This window comes from Paracoccidioides lutzii (genome assembly GCF_000150705.2).
Source record: "Paracoccidioides lutzii Pb01 unplaced genomic scaffold supercont2.16, whole genome shotgun sequence".
NCBI lineage: Eukaryota > Fungi > Ascomycota > Eurotiomycetes > Onygenales > Ajellomycetaceae > Paracoccidioides > Paracoccidioides lutzii.
The window spans coordinates 204,058-225,533 of NW_015440962.1; the positions used below are offsets into that span (position 1 = coordinate 204,058).

General features: G+C 44.7%; 8 protein-coding genes across 8 annotated transcripts in view; 6 read left to right on the top strand and 2 right to left on the bottom strand.

Annotated features, from left to right (window-relative positions):
- The window catches only part of PAAG_12116 (translation initiation factor SUI1), a gene marked incomplete at both ends in the record, with an annotated part of 1,631 nt that extends 952 nt beyond the window's left edge, over positions 1-679 (top strand). The window contains 4 exons of the mRNA XM_015847645.1: positions 89-163; positions 248-340; positions 404-537; positions 665-679. Coding sequence (XP_015702720.1) covers positions 89-163; positions 248-340; positions 404-537; positions 665-679 — 317 coding nt within the window. The remainder of the gene's footprint in view (positions 1-88; positions 164-247; positions 341-403; positions 538-664) is intronic.
- A 3,276-nt stretch (positions 680-3,955) lies between these two features.
- PAAG_05883 (hypothetical protein) lies at positions 3,956-6,898 on the bottom strand (the record flags this gene model as incomplete). The annotated part of the gene is made up of 5 exons (XM_015845710.1): positions 3,956-5,316; positions 5,372-6,009; positions 6,111-6,256; positions 6,301-6,663; positions 6,755-6,898. The coding sequence occupies 5 exons, from the start codon at positions 6,896-6,898 to the stop codon at positions 3,956-3,958; spliced, it is 2,652 nt and encodes an 883-aa protein (XP_015699936.1).
- Positions 6,899-8,646: 1,748 nt separating this feature from the next.
- PAAG_12117 (hypothetical protein) lies at positions 8,647-8,832 on the top strand (the record flags this gene model as incomplete). Its single annotated transcript, XM_015847646.1, has 1 exon — positions 8,647-8,832. One exon carries the CDS (start codon positions 8,647-8,649, stop codon positions 8,830-8,832), a length of 186 nt encoding a protein of 61 aa, XP_015702721.1.
- Positions 8,833-10,655: 1,823 nt separating this feature from the next.
- Positions 10,656-12,248, top strand: PAAG_05884 (hypothetical protein; the record flags this gene model as incomplete). The annotated part of the gene is made up of 3 exons (XM_015845711.1): positions 10,656-10,936; positions 11,050-11,423; positions 11,491-12,248. The coding sequence occupies 3 exons, from the start codon at positions 10,656-10,658 to the stop codon at positions 12,246-12,248; spliced, it is 1,413 nt and encodes a 470-aa protein (XP_015699937.1).
- A 533-nt stretch (positions 12,249-12,781) lies between these two features.
- Positions 12,782-14,204, bottom strand: PAAG_05885 (hypothetical protein; the record flags this gene model as incomplete). The annotated part of the gene is made up of 5 exons (XM_015845712.1): positions 12,782-13,024; positions 13,093-13,240; positions 13,319-13,374; positions 13,487-13,998; positions 14,063-14,204. The coding sequence occupies 5 exons, from the start codon at positions 14,202-14,204 to the stop codon at positions 12,782-12,784; spliced, it is 1,101 nt and encodes a 366-aa protein (XP_015699938.1).
- A 1,279-nt stretch (positions 14,205-15,483) lies between these two features.
- On the top strand, positions 15,484-16,131 carry PAAG_12118 (hypothetical protein; the record flags this gene model as incomplete). Its single annotated transcript, XM_015847647.1, has 2 exons — positions 15,484-15,690; positions 15,769-16,131. 2 exons carry the CDS (start codon positions 15,484-15,486, stop codon positions 16,129-16,131), a joined length of 570 nt encoding a protein of 189 aa, XP_015702722.1.
- A 601-nt stretch (positions 16,132-16,732) lies between these two features.
- Positions 16,733-18,057, top strand: PAAG_12119 (hypothetical protein; the record flags this gene model as incomplete). Its single annotated transcript, XM_015847648.1, has 2 exons — positions 16,733-16,806; positions 17,760-18,057. 2 exons carry the CDS (start codon positions 16,733-16,735, stop codon positions 18,055-18,057), a joined length of 372 nt encoding a protein of 123 aa, XP_015702723.1.
- Positions 18,058-20,002: 1,945 nt separating this feature from the next.
- PAAG_05887 (hypothetical protein) lies at positions 20,003-21,312 on the top strand (the record flags this gene model as incomplete). Its single annotated transcript, XM_002792053.2, has 3 exons — positions 20,003-20,424; positions 20,588-20,701; positions 20,817-21,312. The coding sequence occupies 3 exons, from the start codon at positions 20,003-20,005 to the stop codon at positions 21,310-21,312; spliced, it is 1,032 nt and encodes a 343-aa protein (XP_002792099.1).
- Positions 21,313-21,476: the final 164 nt, after the last annotated feature.

Consider the following 21,476-nt stretch of genomic DNA (forward strand, 5'->3'; position numbering starts at 1 on the left):
TATATATATATATATATATATATATATACATCAAGACCAGCTGAACTCAACTGAACTAACAACAACCAACCACGTGCCCTGCCCACAGACCCCTTCGCCGAAGCTGACGAAGACACCGGCGATACTAAACAGTCTCAAAATTATATCCATATACGGATTCAGCGTATGTCACTCTTGTAACATCCTCCCTTGCATGTTTTTTCCGTCAACGGTACTTACCTATGGTCATGCTGACTTGTCTCAATAGAGCGCAATGGTCGCAAGACTCTGACAACTGTTCAAGGTCTCCCGAAGAAGTTCGACCAAAAGAAAATCCTCAAGGTCATCAAGAAGAAGTTTGGTATGTTTTCTCTGCATGTTCCATCGTCTTTCCTGTGACGTCGTTGCTGACCATATCAAATAGCCTGCAATGGCACCATCGTCAATGACAGTGAGATGGGCGAGGTGATCCAGCTCCAGGGGGATCAGCGCAAGGATGTCCAAGAATTTTTGGTCGATAAAAAGGAAGGGCTTGAGCTCGACGCCAAAACTATAAAGGTACGTATACTCCACTTGATTCATTCCCCCCCCCCCCCCCCCCTCCCAACCCCCAACCCCCAACCAAAAAAATCAAAATCTCCACCTTTCGCAACAACCATCTAACCCAATCCTCGCATCTTTTTAGGTCCATGGGTTCTAAGTCAGCTCATCACGCCCGTCCCGCTTTCGTCTTTCCAGTCCACTCCAGAGGATCGATGGAAGCCATGTCGTTCGTCGCCTTTATTCGCTGACTGGGGAGTCCATTCTCACCCGCAGAGAATGCTCTTATCCGGTATCGATTTACGAGTTGCTTCTTGCCGGTATTAGCTTTTTTTGTGAACTTTTTTACCCTCTGGCTTGAGTGGTCTGGATGTAGTGGAAGCATTGTCGGCTTCACATACCACCTGGCTGTGTGATTCTGGAAACAAACACCCCGCTACATGGGAGTGGGAAGCTTTACTTAAACTGTTTCCATTCGAATAAGCACGAGATGATGACGGGACGAGGCGTTGATGAGATATACCCCCATGATCCGGGAATTGTTTTTTGCTTCTTCTTTACAACTCGTTTGATTGTTCTTCAAGGGTCGGATGATGTGGAAATCCTTTCCTTTTGTGCTAAGTCGTATTATCCGTAACTCCGAGGAATGAATAGGCAGTGGTTGATCTTATTTTTATTACTTTCTTCATAACAACTTCCAATGGAGAAAGGGAAGCCTTGGGCCATGCTGTTAGAGCAGGCTCGTATTTTCTTAACCTCAGCTTGCATGGTCAGTAAGACGATACGGTTTCCTTTTCTTCGATCAGTGTTATAATGCTCTCTGTTTTGAGACTCTAGGCTCTCACTGCGGTCTGCTGATGTTTTTACCTACTAATATGCCAATGTGATTGATATCTTTGAATACAGGATCGTTTTCTTGCACGCTTTTGGTTTATGCACCTGTATTCTGGGCGCCTTATTCAACGTAATCCAACAAGCGAACGGAATCTCCAACCGACCGAGAGGGATTTTAATTCAAAATATCTTCAAAAATATCTAGCTATCAATTCATCGTAAAAATGCAAGAAACTCTATGGAAATAAAGAAAAGAATTGAACGCATGATATCTGCTATTAAAAAAATGAAAGTGTTTCAAAATTTTTGACGTTGTATGCATACTTGGTATATTTTATACTATTCTATATAATTGACTGAAGAGTTGAATTATATATATATATATGAATTTTTATGAAAATTCAAACTAAGCTGACTGAGATGAAAGAGATCTGCAAGATTCAAAAATCTTAAACAAAAATCATCTTCTCAGCTGAATGCTTACTAAGAGCATAATAGATTATTATTTCACTTTATTGTATTTCATATTTAAATATCTCTCATATTAACAAGAACTAACTATTTATATAAATCTTAATTACTACTAATTTAGCCGTTACAATCATCATTTAGTGGAAATTATAAGAATAGAATTATTTAGAAGCGATTTAAAAAAATTTCAAAAACCGTAATTATTAAATATAAGATTCAGATGGATGATGATTATAACTTTAATAAGGAAAACCTTATAATGCGGCTTTATATTATTATAAGTATTATTAACTAACGTCTTTCGTTATGAACTAAGACATACCACGAACTGAGACATTTCTTCATGTGATATAAAACTCTATTTAGTAACCTTTGATTGATTTGCTTGGTTTTGCCATAGGTCCCAGACACTAACGAAGGGACGGAAGCGCTGTTTAAGTGTCGTATACAGACTTCGTAGAGTGAAAGGTTCGAGAAGAAAGGCTATGTTAATCCATGGATAGAATTCACTGTACAAGAGCAGTTTGTTCCAATTCTGATAGTTTTTGTTTTCAAATCAGCATCATGTTTTATATGATCAAGAATATAAAAATTTAGACTTACATATAAAATATTATTTACAATAGCTGAAGTAGTTAAAGCAAAATAACTGTTGAATATATATTGAGATAAATGTATAAAAATTAAAACTACTCTATTTTAATTTCCTCTTTAAACTAAAGTTTTACATTATGTGAAAAAATATCTCAGTTCATGATTAAAAATACATAAGATAATGAAATAAAGCTGTTATAATTAAAAGTTACAAGTAAATAATTACAATTAATATAACTAATTATTAAATTAAGCTTTATCTTTATATATTCATTTTTAAAAATCAAAATTTTTCCAAAGTTTAATTAAATAGATTTATTAAATAATTAAAATTAAATAGTTATTAATTTTAAAAGTTAGTTATATTATAAAATAAAATTAAAATAACTTATAAAATTATTATTTATTATTATTGTGAATAAGTAAATTAATTATTTATATTTAAATTTTAATTGAATTTCAGTTAGAATAATATTCTATATTTTTAATTTTTTAATATTGATATTTTTATAGTTTAAGATATAAGATTTAATTAAGCAGTAAATATAACTTAAATATAATTAAAAAATTTAATTTTTAGATATTTATTTTACTATATATAGAAGTTTTAAAGCTTAAATTGTTTAAAACAACTTCATTATTAATAATAGAGTTATTCACAACTTAACTGAATTAAGTTATTTAAAAATCTAGTATTCAACTTAAAATATTTATTTCTTCACAAGTAAATTTAAATCATTTTTAATTATTTTAAGTATGAAATGATTAATTTCATATATAAAGTAATATCAGAATTTATTTATTATGAGTAAGAAAAAAGAAAAAAATATGTCAAATATAAATTGTTAAATTCAATATAAAGAAAATTTAATAAGAAAAATCTGCAAAGTCTGCTATTTCATCTGCTAGGCTCATTAAACTAACTGTGATTTAAACTCTCATATCTTATTAGCAAAGTTTAAGTCAATACTTATAAACATCATCAAAATGCAACTAGTTATTGCAACATATCCATATATAATGAGCTGGTTTAAAACCTTAGTGTATTAATTGATTTAATTATCTGCTGCTGAGTGTGGGAAAATTTTAGGTTAAGATCTAGTTAACCTAGTTGAATATTTTGAATTGATCTTTCGATCAGTTGGAATCTGAGAAACTAGCCAGCTAGCCAATCTGCTCGGTTGGGGTGTGGGTCACGTCATAGGACTGTAGTGGCGGGAATTCTGTTTGCTTACGGATTACGTCATTATTTTATTGTTTCGTCAAGTTGAAAAGGAGGAGTGGAATACAGTAACGCATGTAGTCTGTGGTAACTATTATCTTTGAAAATGGAAGAATCTTTTTATCGCAGACGTAAGAGGAAAGGGGCAAAGGAGGGTTATCAATAACAGCATGTATATGAAACCGTTCCAGTCCTCCAGTTCAAGCTTTTTCTTCACAGTAAGAGAATAATATCATGGGGATGGTATTTGAAGGATATCAGCGAGGGGAAAAATTCATTTGTCTATCATCCATGTTTATAATCTAAGTCTGCTGTCTAATAATGGTCGTCTCTGCATTGCATAACCAACAAATAAGTTTTAACAACAATGAAAAAGCCCCTGAAAGCCGAAACAAGAGAAGAAGGGGGGGCAAATATAAGCAAAAGGGGAAAAGAAACACCCCGAATCCAACTCAAGCCTTCATGCAACAATCCCCTCCCCAAATCCCCAATCCTCATATCCCGAACCCGGCCCTCTTTCTCATTCCCCGACCCCATCTCAACAGCCCGGACCAGCATCTTTGCCATAGCAAAACAAGCTCTCTCCGCCTCCTCCCTACTGATAGCCATGTCATCAAACATAAACCTGAACCTGTGTCCACCACTGGCCGTCTTCGTAACTTCCGTTACAAGCGCATACGGCTGTGGCATGGTCACCTGCGACTCTGCCATGACGATCCACTTCAGGAGTTCTTGATCCTGGCTGGGTGTTGAGGGGGAGTTGGAAGTGGTTGGTGCCTGTGCCCGTTTCGGCTCAAAGGGCTGGAAGAGGAAGAGTGTGTTGTTTAGTGCAAGTTCGCGGGTTGTGAAGCAGGCGGCGTATATGTCTTCGAGACCCATGGTGTAGTGTTCTGTGTATTGCCAGAAAACATCTTGGGTGGTTTGGAGGTAGCTGTGCCAGGAGTTGGATGCGGTTAGTGGTGGTGGTGCTGAGATGGAGTCCAAATCCGAATAATCCAAACTGTTTTGGCCATTGTCGTCGAGGAACACGGTGGACCTCATTGGAAGGAAATTGGCGTAGGTCCCGTTTATCGATTGGGGGTTTGGAAGGTCGACATTCCTCCCTGTGTATAAATAGTCGAAACCAATATCCTTCCTGTGGCTGTGGTGAGCAAGCCAGATTTGGAAAATTGCCTGGAAGACAATTGATGGTGTTGCTCCAGTCGCTCTTACCAGGAGGTCCAGTTGGATATCAGTTGTCAAGAAGACGACGTTGTTTACCTGTGGCTGAGTCCCCTGGGGTACTTGGGGGAATTTGAATCCTATCGGGCGCTTGGAAGGCTGTGTCCAAAACTCGAGCGCAGGGGCTCTCTCACTTTGCCATGCATGGTGGGCGAATGAGCGAAAGGAGGTAAATTCTTCCACTGGCGTGTTTTGCTGGTAGGTTTGGAAATGCGTGTCGAAGATACGCAGAAGAGTACCGTCATAGAGCCCATGGTCCATCTTTGTAACCACTTCGAGGTTCCCGTCTGGGTATTGTAGAAGAGCATACCGAATGACGGGTCTGCTAAAAATGAATTCCCCTTTCCAGATTCGCTCGAGGATCTGTTGTTTTTCGGCTTGGGAAGTGGGAGAATGGATTTCGGCGATTGGGGTGGCATCCTTCAGAACCACTCCGTACCATTTTCCGCTATGAACTGTAATAGGTTGTGCGCAGGATATCATTTGTCTCGGCTAGTTGCTTGAGAAGACCAATCCACATCTCAATGTTAGTTCCCTTGTTCGTAGAACGAATGGTCATTAGACACCAAAAAGATGCGAGCCGGTGACCTTGTGTCAGAAATTCCGTTAGGCCGGGAGGGCATGGGTAAATATCCTCGTAGTCTTCAGGGAAAAGGCCAGACGTTGAAATAGCAGATCGAATCTCATCTGGAGCCTTGAAGGTGGCCTTTTCCACATCCGTATCTTTGACGTTTTCTTCGCGCATGCGCTCGGCCATCTCTTTGAGACTTGGGAACTTGAGAACGTCTCCTGCAGATATTAGATGTCCATCCTTGCGGAGGTGGCTGACGATATTAATGGCAGCAACTGCCTTCGGAACACCTGTGCTGCCGGACGTACAGATGAGATATCCAGCATCTTCTGAGCGAACCTCAACATCTGGCTTCAATGCAGAGTGATCCCCTAGGTTAACTTGATCCAAAAATATAGAGCTTAATTTTTCTGCTGGAAAATATTCACTGTGTTTGATTTCCGTGCGGGCTATTTTGGCGTTAGCTTCGAGTGCCACGAATAGATTCCAATTCAGAGGGTTCTCAGGACTGACGGGAAGGTAAGCTGCTCCAAGCTTTAGGAGGGACAGGATTAAAACTATGGTTAGGGGGATTTGTCTAATAACAGGGTTATAATGTCGCCCTTGGAAATGCCAATTGTAGATAGAAAATTGGCCATCTGATTGGATCTTTCATGTAGCTGTTGGTAGCTGATATACTCTTTTGTTTCGAATTGCACTGCAATTTTCGAGGGATGTTGTTGTGCCATCAACTCAAACTGACCATGAAGCGCCCGAACGCTGGGTTGCGGAGAAAATTCTGCCAAAAAGAAATCTTCTTCCCTCTCACTGACGAGTTCAAGGGACTGTACTGGCATTGGTCGAGGAGACACTCAAGACGGGCCCTTACCATGCGAGATGAGAGACGAAGTTCTATGCCTGAAGTTGTCTCCTCAATATTGAGAGTTGTGAATTCCGTTTGCCAGACAGGGCGAGACCCCAGGGGCTGAAAAATTTGCTTTGTATTCTCGGGGGTATCTGCCTCATTCACAGCAATGTTAACCGTCGTGTCGAGTTCAGAGTCTTGGTGGCCAGCAGCGTTAATGACCCTTTTAAGCCCATATTGGGAATATCGAACAATGTCCCATAGGGAATGGTTCACTGTTTTGATAACCTGCTGCTGTAAGGTACGGCCCCGTTCGACTGTAATAAGCTGCGGTACTAGTGTGAGAGTGGGACCATCCATTGCCTCGGTCCCATCCACTGGGGTATTCTGTCAAAGTATCATCCACAGCCACGTCCATTGACAAGAGCGTTTCTATGTCAATTCTTTTTTCGAAGTTGTGTTTGTATCTGTCGTGGACGACCACAAGATCCGCATTGCAGTCTTCCACAATGACCCAATTTCTTTCCGGAGACCCGTCCGGATCGAGTGTGACGGAAGCCGCCTCCGACCTCAAGATTGCGAGAATGGTTGCAATGAATTCAGGAGAGCGGTCCATACACATGGGGACGAAAGCGGACGCTCTGAAATTGACAGATGATTAGATGCGAGATGCCAGCTCCCAGAGCTTAGCGTAGGTGACTGCATCCTCATTCTCGAATTGAATTTGCTGGAGCATTTGGGCCCAACTGTAGTTGGCGCCATATGAAATCAGTGATAAGGCAAGGAGCGGATGGAGTCTCCGAGAATAACGGAGGGGAGTCCTCCTCAAGCTCCAAGTCAGATTTTTGGGAATATCAGTTGGGGTGAAGAAGTCTCCACCGCGTAACCTTCCAACGAGATCGGAGCCATGTCGAGAGATAGGGGTATAAAAAAAAAAAATAAAAAAAAAAAAAATACTAAATCTAAAAGTGGGGATATTTTGATAAAGTAATGTATTCACGTCGTAGGCTGAGAGGAGGGATGATAGTTAGCAGGAATGTATATGGAGATATCGATTCGACACGGCCATTTTTATACTCTTCATCCTCTGAGGTTTGGGCTGCAAGTAATGAGCCTGATAGTGACCGGCTGCTAGAGATCTCAGTGATTCACATATCCTGCAAGAATTCCAACTTCTCCCCAGCCTGGTGCCTGAATTCCTAAACTAGGGTATAGGGTGAAAGGGTCGAGAAAGGGGCACAGAAACGTCGCAGTCCCTGAAATTTTCCAGAATCGGCCAACTCCACGAAGCGGGGTGCCTGAGGCTGAGGCGAGCATCGATGCGATAATTACAGCGCACATCTCGAAAGCTTATCCCATGACGCACAAAAACGATCCAGGGAAGCTCCTGGAAAATAGTACACGTTAGCCACGTTATCGGATAGAACCAACCGCGCATGGGCGACTGAGGTCCAACGCAAATCCAAGCCACGCTTTTGTGAATTCTTGATGGAGAACCATACGAAACTGACTGGAAAAGAAGATATCGGAGTAAATGGTATGGATATTGGGGATACTGCAATGTGCAAGCTCAAAGCTATTTTCCAGATGCTCTATCCAGTCTTGCACTGATTGATGCTTGACATGGTCTTGATGGGAAATGGTGTGAAGCTCCCGACAGTAAATGATCCATGCATATAATGACATAAGAAAAGGGCGGCTAAGTGAGTGGCAGTTGGCAGCGAGTGGATTGGGCTCTGCAGACGTTAATTCCATAGCAACTATACAGAGATCGCTGTGTCAAATCCGATTCTGCGTTCCAAGTTAACCATCGGCGTTTCTTCTTCAAAAAGGGTGATCTCTTCAGTGAAGCAGCAAACGATGAGACAGCATAGTACAACGGTGATCTGGCTGATCACTCACTCCCTTCCTTCCCACCCTCGGGTCTTTCTGGAATGCATGGAGACTCAGTCTTTCGAGCTGATAGAGAATGGGGGATCCTGTAAACCATAGCTCTATAAGGCTGGAGGTTAAGCAACGTCTGTGGAAGAACCTCAGATTGGTCTTATCACCTGCCTCTTCGGCCCCTGATCTGCGTAAGTTCTGGGAGCACTGTGCAGCTGATACCTGCGCTCGCATATGGCTTGCGGAATTGAGCCCTGCAGCGTTTCTCAGCGACTACGACGCGGTCGTCTTAAAACATCCGGGATAAAATGAAGGTGGGCGGGTTTGGCCTTTGGTTGTGCTAGAAGATTGCATATGCCTCATTGACGCTAACCCGGTTTAGGCAGTCAAGCGTCGAAGAATGTTCGATGGCACCGGGTTCTACGTACTTGACGATCGCATTCTTGGGCAGACCAATCCATGTAACTAATGAGAACCCAAGCTGTGATGAGGAATGATCGATGGAAACCAGGCACCGAAATCGTTGCCGGATTTTGCATTCTTGGCCTGGCAACGCAATATCACCCTGAAGCATTTCCGGCTCAGTGGCTCACTGGGAAAAAGAACGCCCGAACAGCAAGCGGCACGGCACGGCACGGCACTTCTCATCTGGTTTACCGAGCTGATACGTGAAGGGCTTTTGAGAACCACCGGCGCTTGAATATGTCCGATGGAGTGCAGGCGATGAAGACTACTGGAAGCGGAGCTGCGAGGGGATATCAAGAAAACGCACACCCCCGAGTTGGGCCAAAAGAAGAGAGTTCTGGTGTTTTGAGGAGTAGGTTGCTTAGGGAGGGAATAAGGGCAGTTTACCTGCCATGTTAATTTTCCGAGGGGGGTTTCTATTTACGATCTAATATGTCCGATTGTCACGCATTAATTGGATATGCACATGGTTGCATGTGTCGTGGGTCAACCTGCAGACGGACGCTCCCGTGAAAAAAGCCTCTGGTCCCGCTGATGTGATACCTGGCGGAGTGTAAGAGCTTCTTGGGACAACAGGCTGGAATAATATTCCCAGACAAGGAATACATATGTGCCCAACGGCTATGTGGTAAAGCCGCTTCCTGGCACCTCGTCCCACCGGAAGAAAAAAAAAAAAAAAAAAAAGCCTAGGCATATTATTTCTCCAACCGATCCGATGCAAAACTCCGCCCTGCGATGTCTCCCCGATCGACATTTCCTGACACCAGCCTTACAGGGCTGCATTTCTGCTGAGCCTGGCATCAGAAACCACAAGAAGCAGGAAAGAAACTCAAACCTGTCTAGGGCATAAAGCGATATAGGGACGCAACTTGGAAAAGTCTCTGAGCGTCCCACAAGGCCCAGAAACTTATGGCCTCAGCTTTCTCCCCGCCCGACCCTCTCTCTCTCCCCTCGCCCGCACCTCGTGGGGGAAGATCTGGGGCTCAAATCCGTCCCACCCACCCAACCGCTATTCCACTGGGCTGTGGCGCCGCCCGTCCAAGCGCACCGAGTATTGCTATCAGGATAGAATATCTCCATATCTGTCTTGAAGAAACGCGCAAGTAGCACGCCCCAAGCCACCCATCGTAGATCCCGCTGAAGAAAATTTCTGCCACAACCCACACACGGCCCCCGTTGACTCGGGTCTGGCAGATCATTAAGGAAATTCATCGTTAAGCTTTAACTAACTAATTGGCGCTAAAGAATATAATCAGCCAACGACAAAACGCCAATCAGAAAGCTTGTCTCCACTGCTCAAAGAGGTTTAACTCCTCCGCTTTCAGTCTCAGTCATTGTTCGGTAACTACTTGACCCTAGCACGCTCCTCATGCAAAATGATGCCATTCGAGCAGTTTTGTCTGTATTTGTCAGCCTTCTTTCTTTCTTAGAGCCGATGCTTGGGAATGATGAATTTTCTTCTGTCATCTCTTAAACCGTTCTTGTAAAGGCATGGAAAATAAACCCCAACGTGCTGGAAGCTGTATCAGTTGGTATACTGAGTGTATGCACAGCACAGCACTGCCTGACGAGTCAGACATGAGGAGGATCTTCCAGAGTTCTAGAAGACAAGAAGAGAAACGCAAAATATGCAGTAGCTGGAATATCCCGTTACACATACCGTCGGTAGCTGGAGTTGGAAAAGTAGAGCCGAGCATGTATTAACCTGTTTCCCCTCCTGGCCTGGTAGTGATTCATTTCGTTGTATAAAATAATCCTTGAGAGCTCGTTCATCTTACTAATTCACGAATTATTATTAATTCATCCGCTTCCTTTGTTGGTTTGGTTGTTAATTCCTCTCATTTCACTATATAGATCGCTGGACATGCCAGAGATACCCAAGATGTCCACCGAAACTTATCCACAATTTGCCCTATTCCTTTTATATTAGTCCACAGACTGAGCGGACGCTGACTCGACTCTTTTCTTCCTCACTTCCAATAACTCTCCTCCAACAGGAAGTTAAAACGGCCACGGCTCGATTATACCAAATGGCTGGAGACAGCAATGGCCGAGGCGCCACTTCATCGAGCTCATCCGGTAGAAGCGAGGTCAGCATCACTAAAAGTGCAATGGCACCCGTTCGAAACGACGTGCAATCCCATGGGAACCATGGGGATTGTGATGTTGAGGGGCAGAATGTGACAGAGCCCTCGATTGGAGACAAACCCTCGGCGCCAAAAAAGCTTTCACCACCACCACCACCACCAAATGGCGGCTACAAAGCTTGGTTACAGGTTCTGGGCGCTTTCTTTCTATTTTTTAACTCATGGTGAGTGATTTGCTCCTTTGAGACGTAGTGATTGGGGATAATTGGCGTATGCAGTATGCCATGGGATGAAAACGGGGCGAGGGGATAAGCGGCTACAACTGACCATTCCGTAGGGGAATCATCAATACCTTCGGCGTATATCAAACTTATTACAAAGCAACATACATCCCACAGCAATCCCCATCAGCTATTTCCTGGATCGGGACAACCGAAGGGTTTCTCCTCTTCCTCGTTGGTGTTATCGCGGGCCCCATTTTCGACAAGGGGTACCTGCGCTTTCTCATCGTCACGGGCAGCTTTTGCGTCGTCTTCGGCCTGATGATGACTTCTCTGAGCACTGAGTATTATCAGCTCTTCTTGGCACAGGGTGTCCTTGTCGGGATCGGTTGTGCGTTTTTGTTTGTGCCCAGTGTAGCCATTGTGGCAACGTACTTTACAACGAAGCGCGCGTTGGCGAACGGTATCACGGCCTCGGGAGGAAGTCTCGGTGAGCTTTTGTGCAAAGAGAGGCCCCCTCAAATCATTGTGGGTTCGCCGAAGCTGACTCATATCAGGAGCGGTGATTTATCCGATTATATTTCGCAAACTCATTGACAAACTCGGATTTGGTTGGACGACGCGAATCATCGCATTCATAGCGCTTGGATGTTTGATTGCATCCATCGCCATCCTGAGGTCCCGGCTACCACCCCCTCCCAAAACTCGAAGACTCCTTGATATATCTGCCGTGCGCGACATCCCATACCTAATCCTTAGCTTCGGTATATTCTTCGTCTTCGTTGGCCTTTACTTCCCCTTCTTTTACGTCCCAACGGACCTAAAGGTAAGGCTGCATGCTAGTGATGACCTAGCATTTTACATGATAGCCATTCTCAACGCTGGTTCCATCTTCGGTCGGATCATCCCCGGTCTCCTGGCGGATCATTTTGGTGCCTTGGATGTAATGATTCCCTGCTCATTCGCTTGTGCTGTTCTTCTGTTTGCCTGGATGGGAATTCACTCGATCGCGGGCTCTATTGTTTTCTCCTGTCTGTATGGGTTTTTCTCCGGCGCCCTTGTCTCACTCCCACCAACTGTTATTGCGTCTCTTAGCCCTGATCTATCCCTCGTGGGAACACGCATGGGTATGTGTTTTTGGTTCGCAGGCTTGGGGCTGTTGATTGGCAACCCGATCGCAGGCGCACTTCTTGATATTTACTCTAGTGTGTTTTGGAAGGCGCAGTTATTTGTTGCCGTGTTGCTGATTACCGGGACGGGATTCCTGGCTTGGGTGAGAATCATGGTCGCGAAGGAGAAGGGTTGGAAAATATAGACCAAGAACAGGGTGGACAGTTCTGGATAATGTTACGGGTCGGGCTGACTGTGGCTTTTGGGGCTGGCGTTATGTTTACCGTTATGACTGTATAATTACTGTAGACATTTCCTTGGAGAAGAGGAACCCAAACTAGAGGATGACCTCGTTCATGTTCAAGAGTTTGAAAATTTGATAGATAATAGATTTATGATTACTTTCTCCTTATATCACTTCTTATGCTTTTGCTTGATAGTCTACTCATAACAGAAGGGTTGAGGGGCCATTGGTGGATGAAAGGGTGCAAAGCCAATGTATGCAGACATACCGAAAATTGGCATGAGTAGAAAATAAGGCACAAATGAATTGTTCACAAAGTGATTTGCTGCATCTACTTGGGAAACGTAAGCAAAATCACCCAAAAAGTGGGAGAAATCAACGATAACGTATAATTATCGGAACTGGATCAAAGCCAATTGCACATGTAGCCAACGTGTGCTAATGCAGAGAGTGCCAATCAGTTCTGCCGCAAATGTTAGAATATGAATATTTATTTATTGCGAAAAACATGGAGTTCCTACCCTGTATTCAGCAATCATTTCCGTGCCAATTTCCAATGCCTTTTTACCCATAACGAATAGTGGGACTTCAGGCTCATTCTCACGTGTGAGGTGCAACTGTAGAAGCAAAGAGCACATGCTGATAAAGCTTGCAATTGAGAAGACGTAGATTGTCGCAAATGTTTCTTTCTTCACATTAATTTGGCGCTGGGTGATATGGTAGACAAAAGAGAGGACCTGTTTCGGGAATGAGAGATCAGTTACCAACTGGGGCAGACGCATGCATAAATTCAAGGAACACGAACCGACGCGATTGATATCCATGCTGGAAGCAGGAGGCGGGGATCCGAGGATGCCCCTGATAGGTAGAGAATCCATGAAGTGAGGTAGGCAAGAAGACCATTTGTAGCCAAAAGTCGAATCACAACAGCAGGAGGTGCATAATTAAGAAGCCTAGTTTCCCGGGTCAATCCAGAGATTTGTTATTTTATTTGCTCGTTGTTCCTGATTGTCAGGCAAGACCCAGCTCACCATCTAGACATCATACAATCCGTGAAGAAGTAAAACAAATACGCCGATGCTGAACACTTTAATTCGGAAATTAATTAGCATTGAGGATCCTTTTTGATCTTTGTAGTCCTGTTGATGTTCATTATGTCTACCAACGAGAATTGGAGCAGCAGATCGCGGGGTATTTACCCAGATAATGGCCAATGCCACTTCTATAACTCTGAACCTCCTCTCCATATCCCAATCGCCCGAAGTGCTCATCACAATCGCTGCTGTCCATCCCTCATGCCAAAACTGGGGCCTGATACGCAGAAGCTCTGCCAGGAACATAAATGCACATCGTAGCCCCCACCATGCTGCCGGTAGGACGCTGAGACCCCGACAGAATAACAAGGGGATATGCCAGCGGCGATCAACGCCCAAAATCACAGCGACTCGAGGATGGAGGGCCGAAACCACATCGCAGGATGTGGAGATGGAGGTATCGGATGATGGGGACGTGGACGGGGAGACCACGGTGAATGGAGGGGAGGGAATTGAGGAGGAAAACGAAGGTGGAGGATCGACTGGAGCCACTGGGTGCTCGCGATATGGTCTTAAGGAATTGCGGAATCGAGGCTGAGATTGTGGGCGGAGAGCATGATGGGGAGGGGGAGGGAGTGGTTTACGGTCGAGGGAGGAAGCCAGTCTCGAGTTAACGACTGTCGCAGCCGTGAGCACAAAGAAAAGATAGATAGGATAGACAGATTAGAAATAGACGCAAACGGGCGGGTATTTTTGCGGACAATTGGTAAGAATTGTTCCTGTGCGAAATGAGTGGGATTGCAGGAGTGGTCGTAAGGATGTTGACAAAGGAGAGAGATTGTGGCTTAGAATGAGAAGAGTTAATTAGAAATAGTCCGGGCATGATTGGAGATCTGCCTAAGCGCTCAGTGACGCTTCGTTAAGACTTTCGCCCATATTATGGGGGTGAATAGGCGCCAAGATGCCCTCGTTTAGAGGCCCGTCGGTTTGGGCAACACGCCTAACCAGTCTCTGGAACTCGGCGGGGAGACGCCCGCAAGAATCGTCTATTATTGGAATTCATCCATGACTACCCATGGATGAACTTGTTATGGTTCTCCTAGACAAAATATACCTGCCAAAAAAAGCGGAAACCCAATATCCCAAAACCCGTCTGCAAACTCGAGGAAGAGAAGTCTTCATTTGGAGCCCCAAACTGATATGCCCAGGTTAATTAGTTCCTTGGATAACTGTGATCTGGGTAGTTACGTTATGTTGGCTTGAATATCGTGGCGAATCAAAATCAAGCCGAAGTTACGGAATTAAAACAATGGACACGGTTCCGTATATTTCACTCATGAGATGTTATGGATCCCTTCATCCTAGTCCAGGGTGGCTTGACCAAGTCCATGATCCTGGCGAGAACATGATGAATGCATTGACAAAAAGCTCTCTGTCAACGTTTCTCAACGGTAACTAACGACTAAGCTAGCAGCCCGATATCTAGTGCAGCATATCAAAAAGTGTTACGGCCATCTTGTCGTTGAGAAAAAGGTGTTAACCTGTCTTGCTTTATCGACTGTTCTACTCTTCTATCTGACAACTCGTTCATATGCCAATCCCAGCCCAAATAATTCAAGGCTGCCCGATGGGGTCAGGTTCGAATGGAAGAACTACAAAGAAGACACCCTGTGAAAATCAATGATTCCTCTACCTTCTGGCCCTGTCAAATAGTTGACCAGGGCCCAGCATGATTTTTCAGGGGCATCTTTTGGAGCGATAATAGCAAAAGCAGAAGCCCTGGCAAGAAGTAGTCAAAAAAGGCTTTCGGCGTACGATCTAAATAGCCAACACTCCTTGCCAAAGCTATAGAGCTGGGAATATCCTTATACGTCGTGTTTGACACTTCCAATGGCATGTCTGTTATCCGCTGGGATATTCATCTAGCGTTCGGAGGCCTCGGTCAGGAGACATTTGGCTTTTGTTTGCTTAATTGAAATCAACTCCCTGACCATGGAATTCACTCATCTATCATAACTCATCAAGGATTCAAAGTGGTATGATGCCGTGCACCGCATCATGGAAATGTTCGATAAGTATGAAATGAGATAAAACTTCCAGGTGTGTGAGATGCATAAACGAAGAGCTTTAAATAACTACTCGACACCTTCATGCTAGGCGCGATGCCCGACTTGTTTTACGAGTATCTGCCTATGATGCACGCCCTGCTAGGTGGCGTGGATGAGAAGTATGAGAGATTGCACAGGAAGTCCGTGGCCTTCGTGGCAAAGCACAACCTCTACAGACCCACATTGCCCGATAACGCAGACATGGTGACTGTACCTTCAGTTATAGGTGCGCAGCAGCTGTTTGCTAAGGGGCAGCAACTTGTCTGTTTCGCCGGAGGAATGTTTGCGCTGGGATCTAAACTATTCTATATCGCCGTGCTCATGGATATTGCGCAATAGCTTACGGACGGATGTATCTGGGCATATAACGCGACTCAACCCAGGATGATGCCCGAGGTATACCACATAATACCTTGCCCCACCGATAAATCTTGCATTTGGGACGAGGCCAAATACCTCGAAGCCGTCATTGGTCGCTCATTCCTATCCCCTTCCACCCCTCGGTTACGGCAGAGTCGACGATGCAGAAGCGATCATTGCCCGCGAACGTCTTCCCAAAGGCTGCTTCAAAAGTCCATGCAAGACCGACGATATGCCCTGCATCCAGAAGCCATCGAGAGTGTCTTCATCCTCTATTGCATCACGGGCCGGATGAACTTGCTCGATACAGCCTGGAGATGTTCACAGCCGTTGAGGAGATGACAAAACCTTGTATGGGAATGGGTCTGGAAGATGTCGCCGTTTCCAGAGCAACGGCTGCGCTGCGCTGGGGGGGGATGTCCCTTGTCAGATCGTATGAAAAGTTTCTAGCTGGCAGACACGCTGGCCTGTGTTTATTCGACATTTATACCCTGGTTTGATTAATTTGGATGGGATGTACTGAATACAGAGGCCCATCCATTCCGGAGGATGAGATGATGTGCTGCTTTTCTTCTGAATATGTCCTAATTATGAACAATGGCTCCTTTTCCCACTTTTCTCCCTATCTGTATTTACAATTATTTTCTTCGTTTTTGCCACTTCTTGACGTTCTAGTTTTCCCCCTTCATTGTAGATTGGCGAAAATACGCCCTGAGAAACAAATGTCATTACCACTGGCTGAGAAATACATTATTCCCATTGCCATTCAATTCTCCGCTAGATAGGAAATTTCAAAAACAAACGAGCACCCTCACTGCCCTCCCCATGATTTATTCTCAATAATTCTCATAAGATATTCCGCTGTTCAGACGGAGAATCGATTCCCTTTCGGGTGATCCATAAGTGATGCAGAACTTTGTTGTCATGTTATATGTATCAGAATATGGCGAAGACCATATGGTCAGGGCATCCCCTTGCCTCGATCGACGTTTTGAGAGTTGTTGAAAGCGAAACAATGTAAGTGATAGTAAGAAACCTACCCCCCCACCACCGGCATGTACAGCCCATTTCTGAGAATGGCGACCGCCACAGTGGACGGTCATACATGCATGCCTCTCGTGTTGGTAAGCAAGAACACAAAAAGAACCGATTAACTTGCAGGAGAGGAAGCTATATCTATTCCATTCCCCCTCTTATCAGAAATGGCAATAGAAGTCAGCCCCGCAAGAAGATCGACTAAGTCGCTTGCTTCCTTGAAATCAAGACAGAAATGACAGCAAAAACAGAGGCTTGAGCCACGAGCAGGAAGAATGACACCACGACTAAAGATATCTCACTGAAAGAGGGCGGCAATATATTTCAGAGGTTGGGAATTTGGTGATCAACCAGTAGATTCAGCGCTGGAGGTTGGTTCGCCAGTGTCAGGGGTAATAATACCACTCTCACCACCATTTAACGAGAAGCTCCCTACCCTGGTAGAGGAAATCAGAGAAAACAAGAAATACGTGACGAGGGAAGATTTCAAGCAGCAAAATCCTTCCTGAAGAACTCCTTAAGAAAACTTGCTAGCCGAAAACATACTGAGAAGTGGCTATGAAGTCAGTCCCAGCACCAAGTTGAGGTGGCATGGATTGGGATTCTCATATGACACCGCATTTTTTAGTGAATGGCGATATAGATTCCCATGAAAGGGTAATGGTTCATTTCAACCGCAACCTGAGCTGAGAGAAGCAACCTGCATCTTCCGTTGCTACATCTTGGGGCCCACCAGCCACCAGCCACCGGCCGTTGTCGTTGTCACCGTCGTCATCTATCACACTCCATCAGATATCTATCCACAGATAACTACACAATAACTACCCCAGAATAGCCAATCATGAACTTGGGACCCAGGTGCACCCTCTATCCTCAGCGTGAATTCAAAAAGTGATTCAATGAATAAAACCATTGGTTTCTATGATTTGATGCAGCTTGAACATTCCGAGTGCAGACACTGCTCGAGCTCCAAGAGCTCAAGGCAAATCATCCGAGGCCGAAGTGCATGCTCCAAGTGGATTGGATGATAACGTAATTCCACACCGAGCGGGCCACCAATTCAAAATATCTTCCAATTTAACTACTCATCCATTTCAACGCGCAATTATGCCATCAATTCACAATAAAAAGACTTCAAATTCTCTAGAGCAAGAGGGAAGGCTTGAACTTGCAATAAATGCTATTAAAAAGCAAGAAATATCCTCAATTTCGCGAAGCTGCAAGGCTATTTAATGTGCCACATTCAACTCTCACCTATCGACTCCATGGCCGGTCTGCACACATGAATTTACATGCAAATTCACATATATTATCTTCTGCTGAAGAGGATAGGCTAGTTCAATGGGTGCTGGATTTAGCTAAATGAGGATTCCCCTCCCGGCCGGCATTTGTTGAGGATATGGCTAATTACCTTCTTACCTTACAGCATTCCACTACTCCCCCCCCCCCCCCCCCCCCCCGGGGTCAGCAAGAACTGGATTTCAAGACTGATTAAACACCGTACAGAGCTCCAAAGCTGCTATTCCAGACACTATAATCATGACCAGGCCAAATGCGAAAATATAAAGATTATTCAGGGCTGGTTTAAGATGTTGAGGGATACAATTGCTGAGCATGGGATTCTGCCAGAAGATATATACAACTTTGATGAGACTGGCTTTGCAATGGGACTCTGTGCAACTACTAAGGTTATTACTAGTAGTGAGTGCTATTGCCGGGCTAAGCTGCTACAGCCTGGAAATCAAGAATGGGTTACTGTGATTGAGTCAGTCAACGCGTCAGGATGGGCTCTATCACCATATATCATTCTTAAAGGTTGGAATCTGCTGGAGGGGTGATTTGAAGGTCTTCCTGCAGGCTGGAGACTTGATGTCAGTCCTAATGACTGGACTACAGATGAAATATGCCTTAAATGACTTACACAGGTGTTTATTCCAGAAGCAAAGTCACATCAGATTGACTCTCATATTCTTCTTATCCTGGACAGACACAGCACTCATCTTACCCCAGAATTTGATCAAATCTGCAAGGATAATGGAATTATTACACTCTGCATGCCATCTCATTCATCACATCTTTTAAAGTCACTAGATGTGAGTGTTTTTGCAGTTCTAAAGTGAGCATCTGGAAGGCTAGTTCAACAGTGAATGTGGATTGGAATCAACACCATTAAGAAGTTTGACTTCTTAGATGTCTATCCTACAGTGTGTACAGAAGCCTTCAAAGCTCAGACTATTCAAAGTGGCTTCAGAACTACTGGAATAGTGCCATTCCAGCCTGACTATGTTATCCAGCAGCTGGATATTCAACTCCACACCCCTACACCATCACCTAGCAGATCTAGCACATCATTCTGAGTGCTTCAAACACCTAGTAATCCACAGCAATTGCAGAAGCAGGTGAATAAGGTTAAAAGTCTTATGAAGGAAGGTCAGCAGCCCCAAGGCTTAATAGAAGGTTTTGATCAAATTATCAAGGCTTGTGAATATGTCATGGTCAGTGCTGCTATTATGAGGAAGCAATATCAGGATATATTCAACACAAATGAGATAGAGAAGCAAAAGTGGAATAGATCTAGGTGCCAAATTCAACATGCAGGGGATCTAACTAGGAATGAAGCTCAGAATCTTGTTATTCCCTCTGCTGCACCTGTTGAACAGGGAGTTATTCAACCCTGTGAGCCACCACCTTCTGAGCCTATATCACGTGTACGAGCTCCACCACGCTGCAGCAATTGCAATACTCTTGAGCATACAAGATTAAGATGTTCTCAACTGCATGTAATTTAATTTAATTTAATTGAGTGTTGTGGTGTAGAGATATTTGAATTAAAATCTAGTCAGTTGGGATGTGCTGATTTTGGTGGTCCACTCGGTGTGGTGGCCCACTCGGTGTGGAATTACGTTATGTGTGATGACTAAATGTATCACGTGGGTCTGCTGAAGGAATACGCTAGTCCAAATGCGGTAAGTATATTTTTTGACTTTAATCTCAAAGATTTCAAAAGCGTCCAAAAATTAATTAGAGACGATGTCAAACACCCAAGGAGTCAGTCATATGGGCGCATAGGGCTCAATCCTGCCAATAACCCTGCTTCCAAGGCCCCTCTGCAAGGCGTTTTCCAGTTTCTTATCCGGAAATCGCCTCAATTGGCCCCCGGGCGGGCCCTTCAATCACAATGTCCTCCTCCGTCGCTCCCCGCTCCTCGTCCAACCTCCTATCTTCTATATCATGCCGCACCACAACACCCCATTACATCCATGCTCGGTCCTCTTTACAATCCTCCTCCTCCTTTTCCCGATTCTCGCGATGTCTTCTCCTCTCTGGCCGTCCATTCTCCAACACCACACAGCGAGAAGCCTCGATGAGAGACGCGCAAATACTGAGACCTAAAGCTCCGCCTGTTATGAGCGGGTCAAATCAGATGAAAAAGCTTATGCAAAAGATGGATGCGGACTCCATTCCGGATGATCTTGGTCTTTTGCCAGGCACTTTTATCCGGCCATTGTGGAGGCATATGCCGTCCATATTCAAGTATCCGAAAGAGCGGCTGTGGATGGAGTGGGTATCACTTAGGTCGAAGTTCCAGGATTTTGTTGGGTGTGTTATAACTATCTACGTGCCGTCATTTATCCTTCTTTGAAAGGGCGAGAGCCGGCGGCGGATGGATCGAGACTGTCGATTTCTCTGTGTCAATTTTTTAAGATAAGTCCAGCTAACAAAATCTTTTGCGCAATTGCGCCTGTTAAACACCCAATGCCAGTGTTGTAGCCTATTGTAAATACCTCGACAAAAAACACAAGCTCCCTCTCCGCTTACGAGAAAGGAAGCGTGTGGCCCTCGACCTCCATAAATCCATGTACACAGCCCTCGCCGCGTGAGTTCTCCCGCATTTAACCCCCCCCCCCCCCCCACATTCCCCACGGGGAAACATAAAAGTTCGAAAGGCAGACAATCCCCCGCTAACCATGTCCCATCGAGCGACCCACCAGCGCCGATACCGCCACCCTCCAGAATATCTGCTGCAGCGGCCTCTACACAAATTTCTCAAACCGCATCGCCCGGCGACCCGAGCATGCCAAAAAGCTCATCTGGACCCTAGACAAATACATAAAATTCCCCTTCTCAATGACCCTCACAGGCGCACGGGTGATAACTGACCGCGCTGCAAACATCGGCCACGGAGTTGGCATCCGGCAGATCGTAGTGCGCATTCAGAGCCGGCAGACATTGAGCAGGACGCCGCCTCCTGTAACTAAGGAGGCACAGTCGAAAACGCCGGTGCGGGCAAAGCAGCAGGATTCCACTGAGTATATTGTGTTGCAGAGGATGGTGATTGGTGGGAAGGAGAAGAATTGGAAGGTGTGGGGCCTTGCGAGTGCGACGACGATGGAGGATATGGAGACGAATCCCGCGTTTGCGCAGGGGCTGTCGTTGAAGGATCGGTTGGAGCTGATATCTGGTAGTAGTAAGTTTGGAGGGAGCTAATGGACTGCTTCTCCCAAATAGACTGTGAGACGAAAGGGAATGCGGAGAATTATTTGACTATATCCTAATATCCTGTTTCTGAAGTAGTCTTAGAAGAAGGAAAGTATGTGATAATTTTTATGTAAGATACTTGTAAAATTGTGTTTTTCCTTTTGAACTTCCCT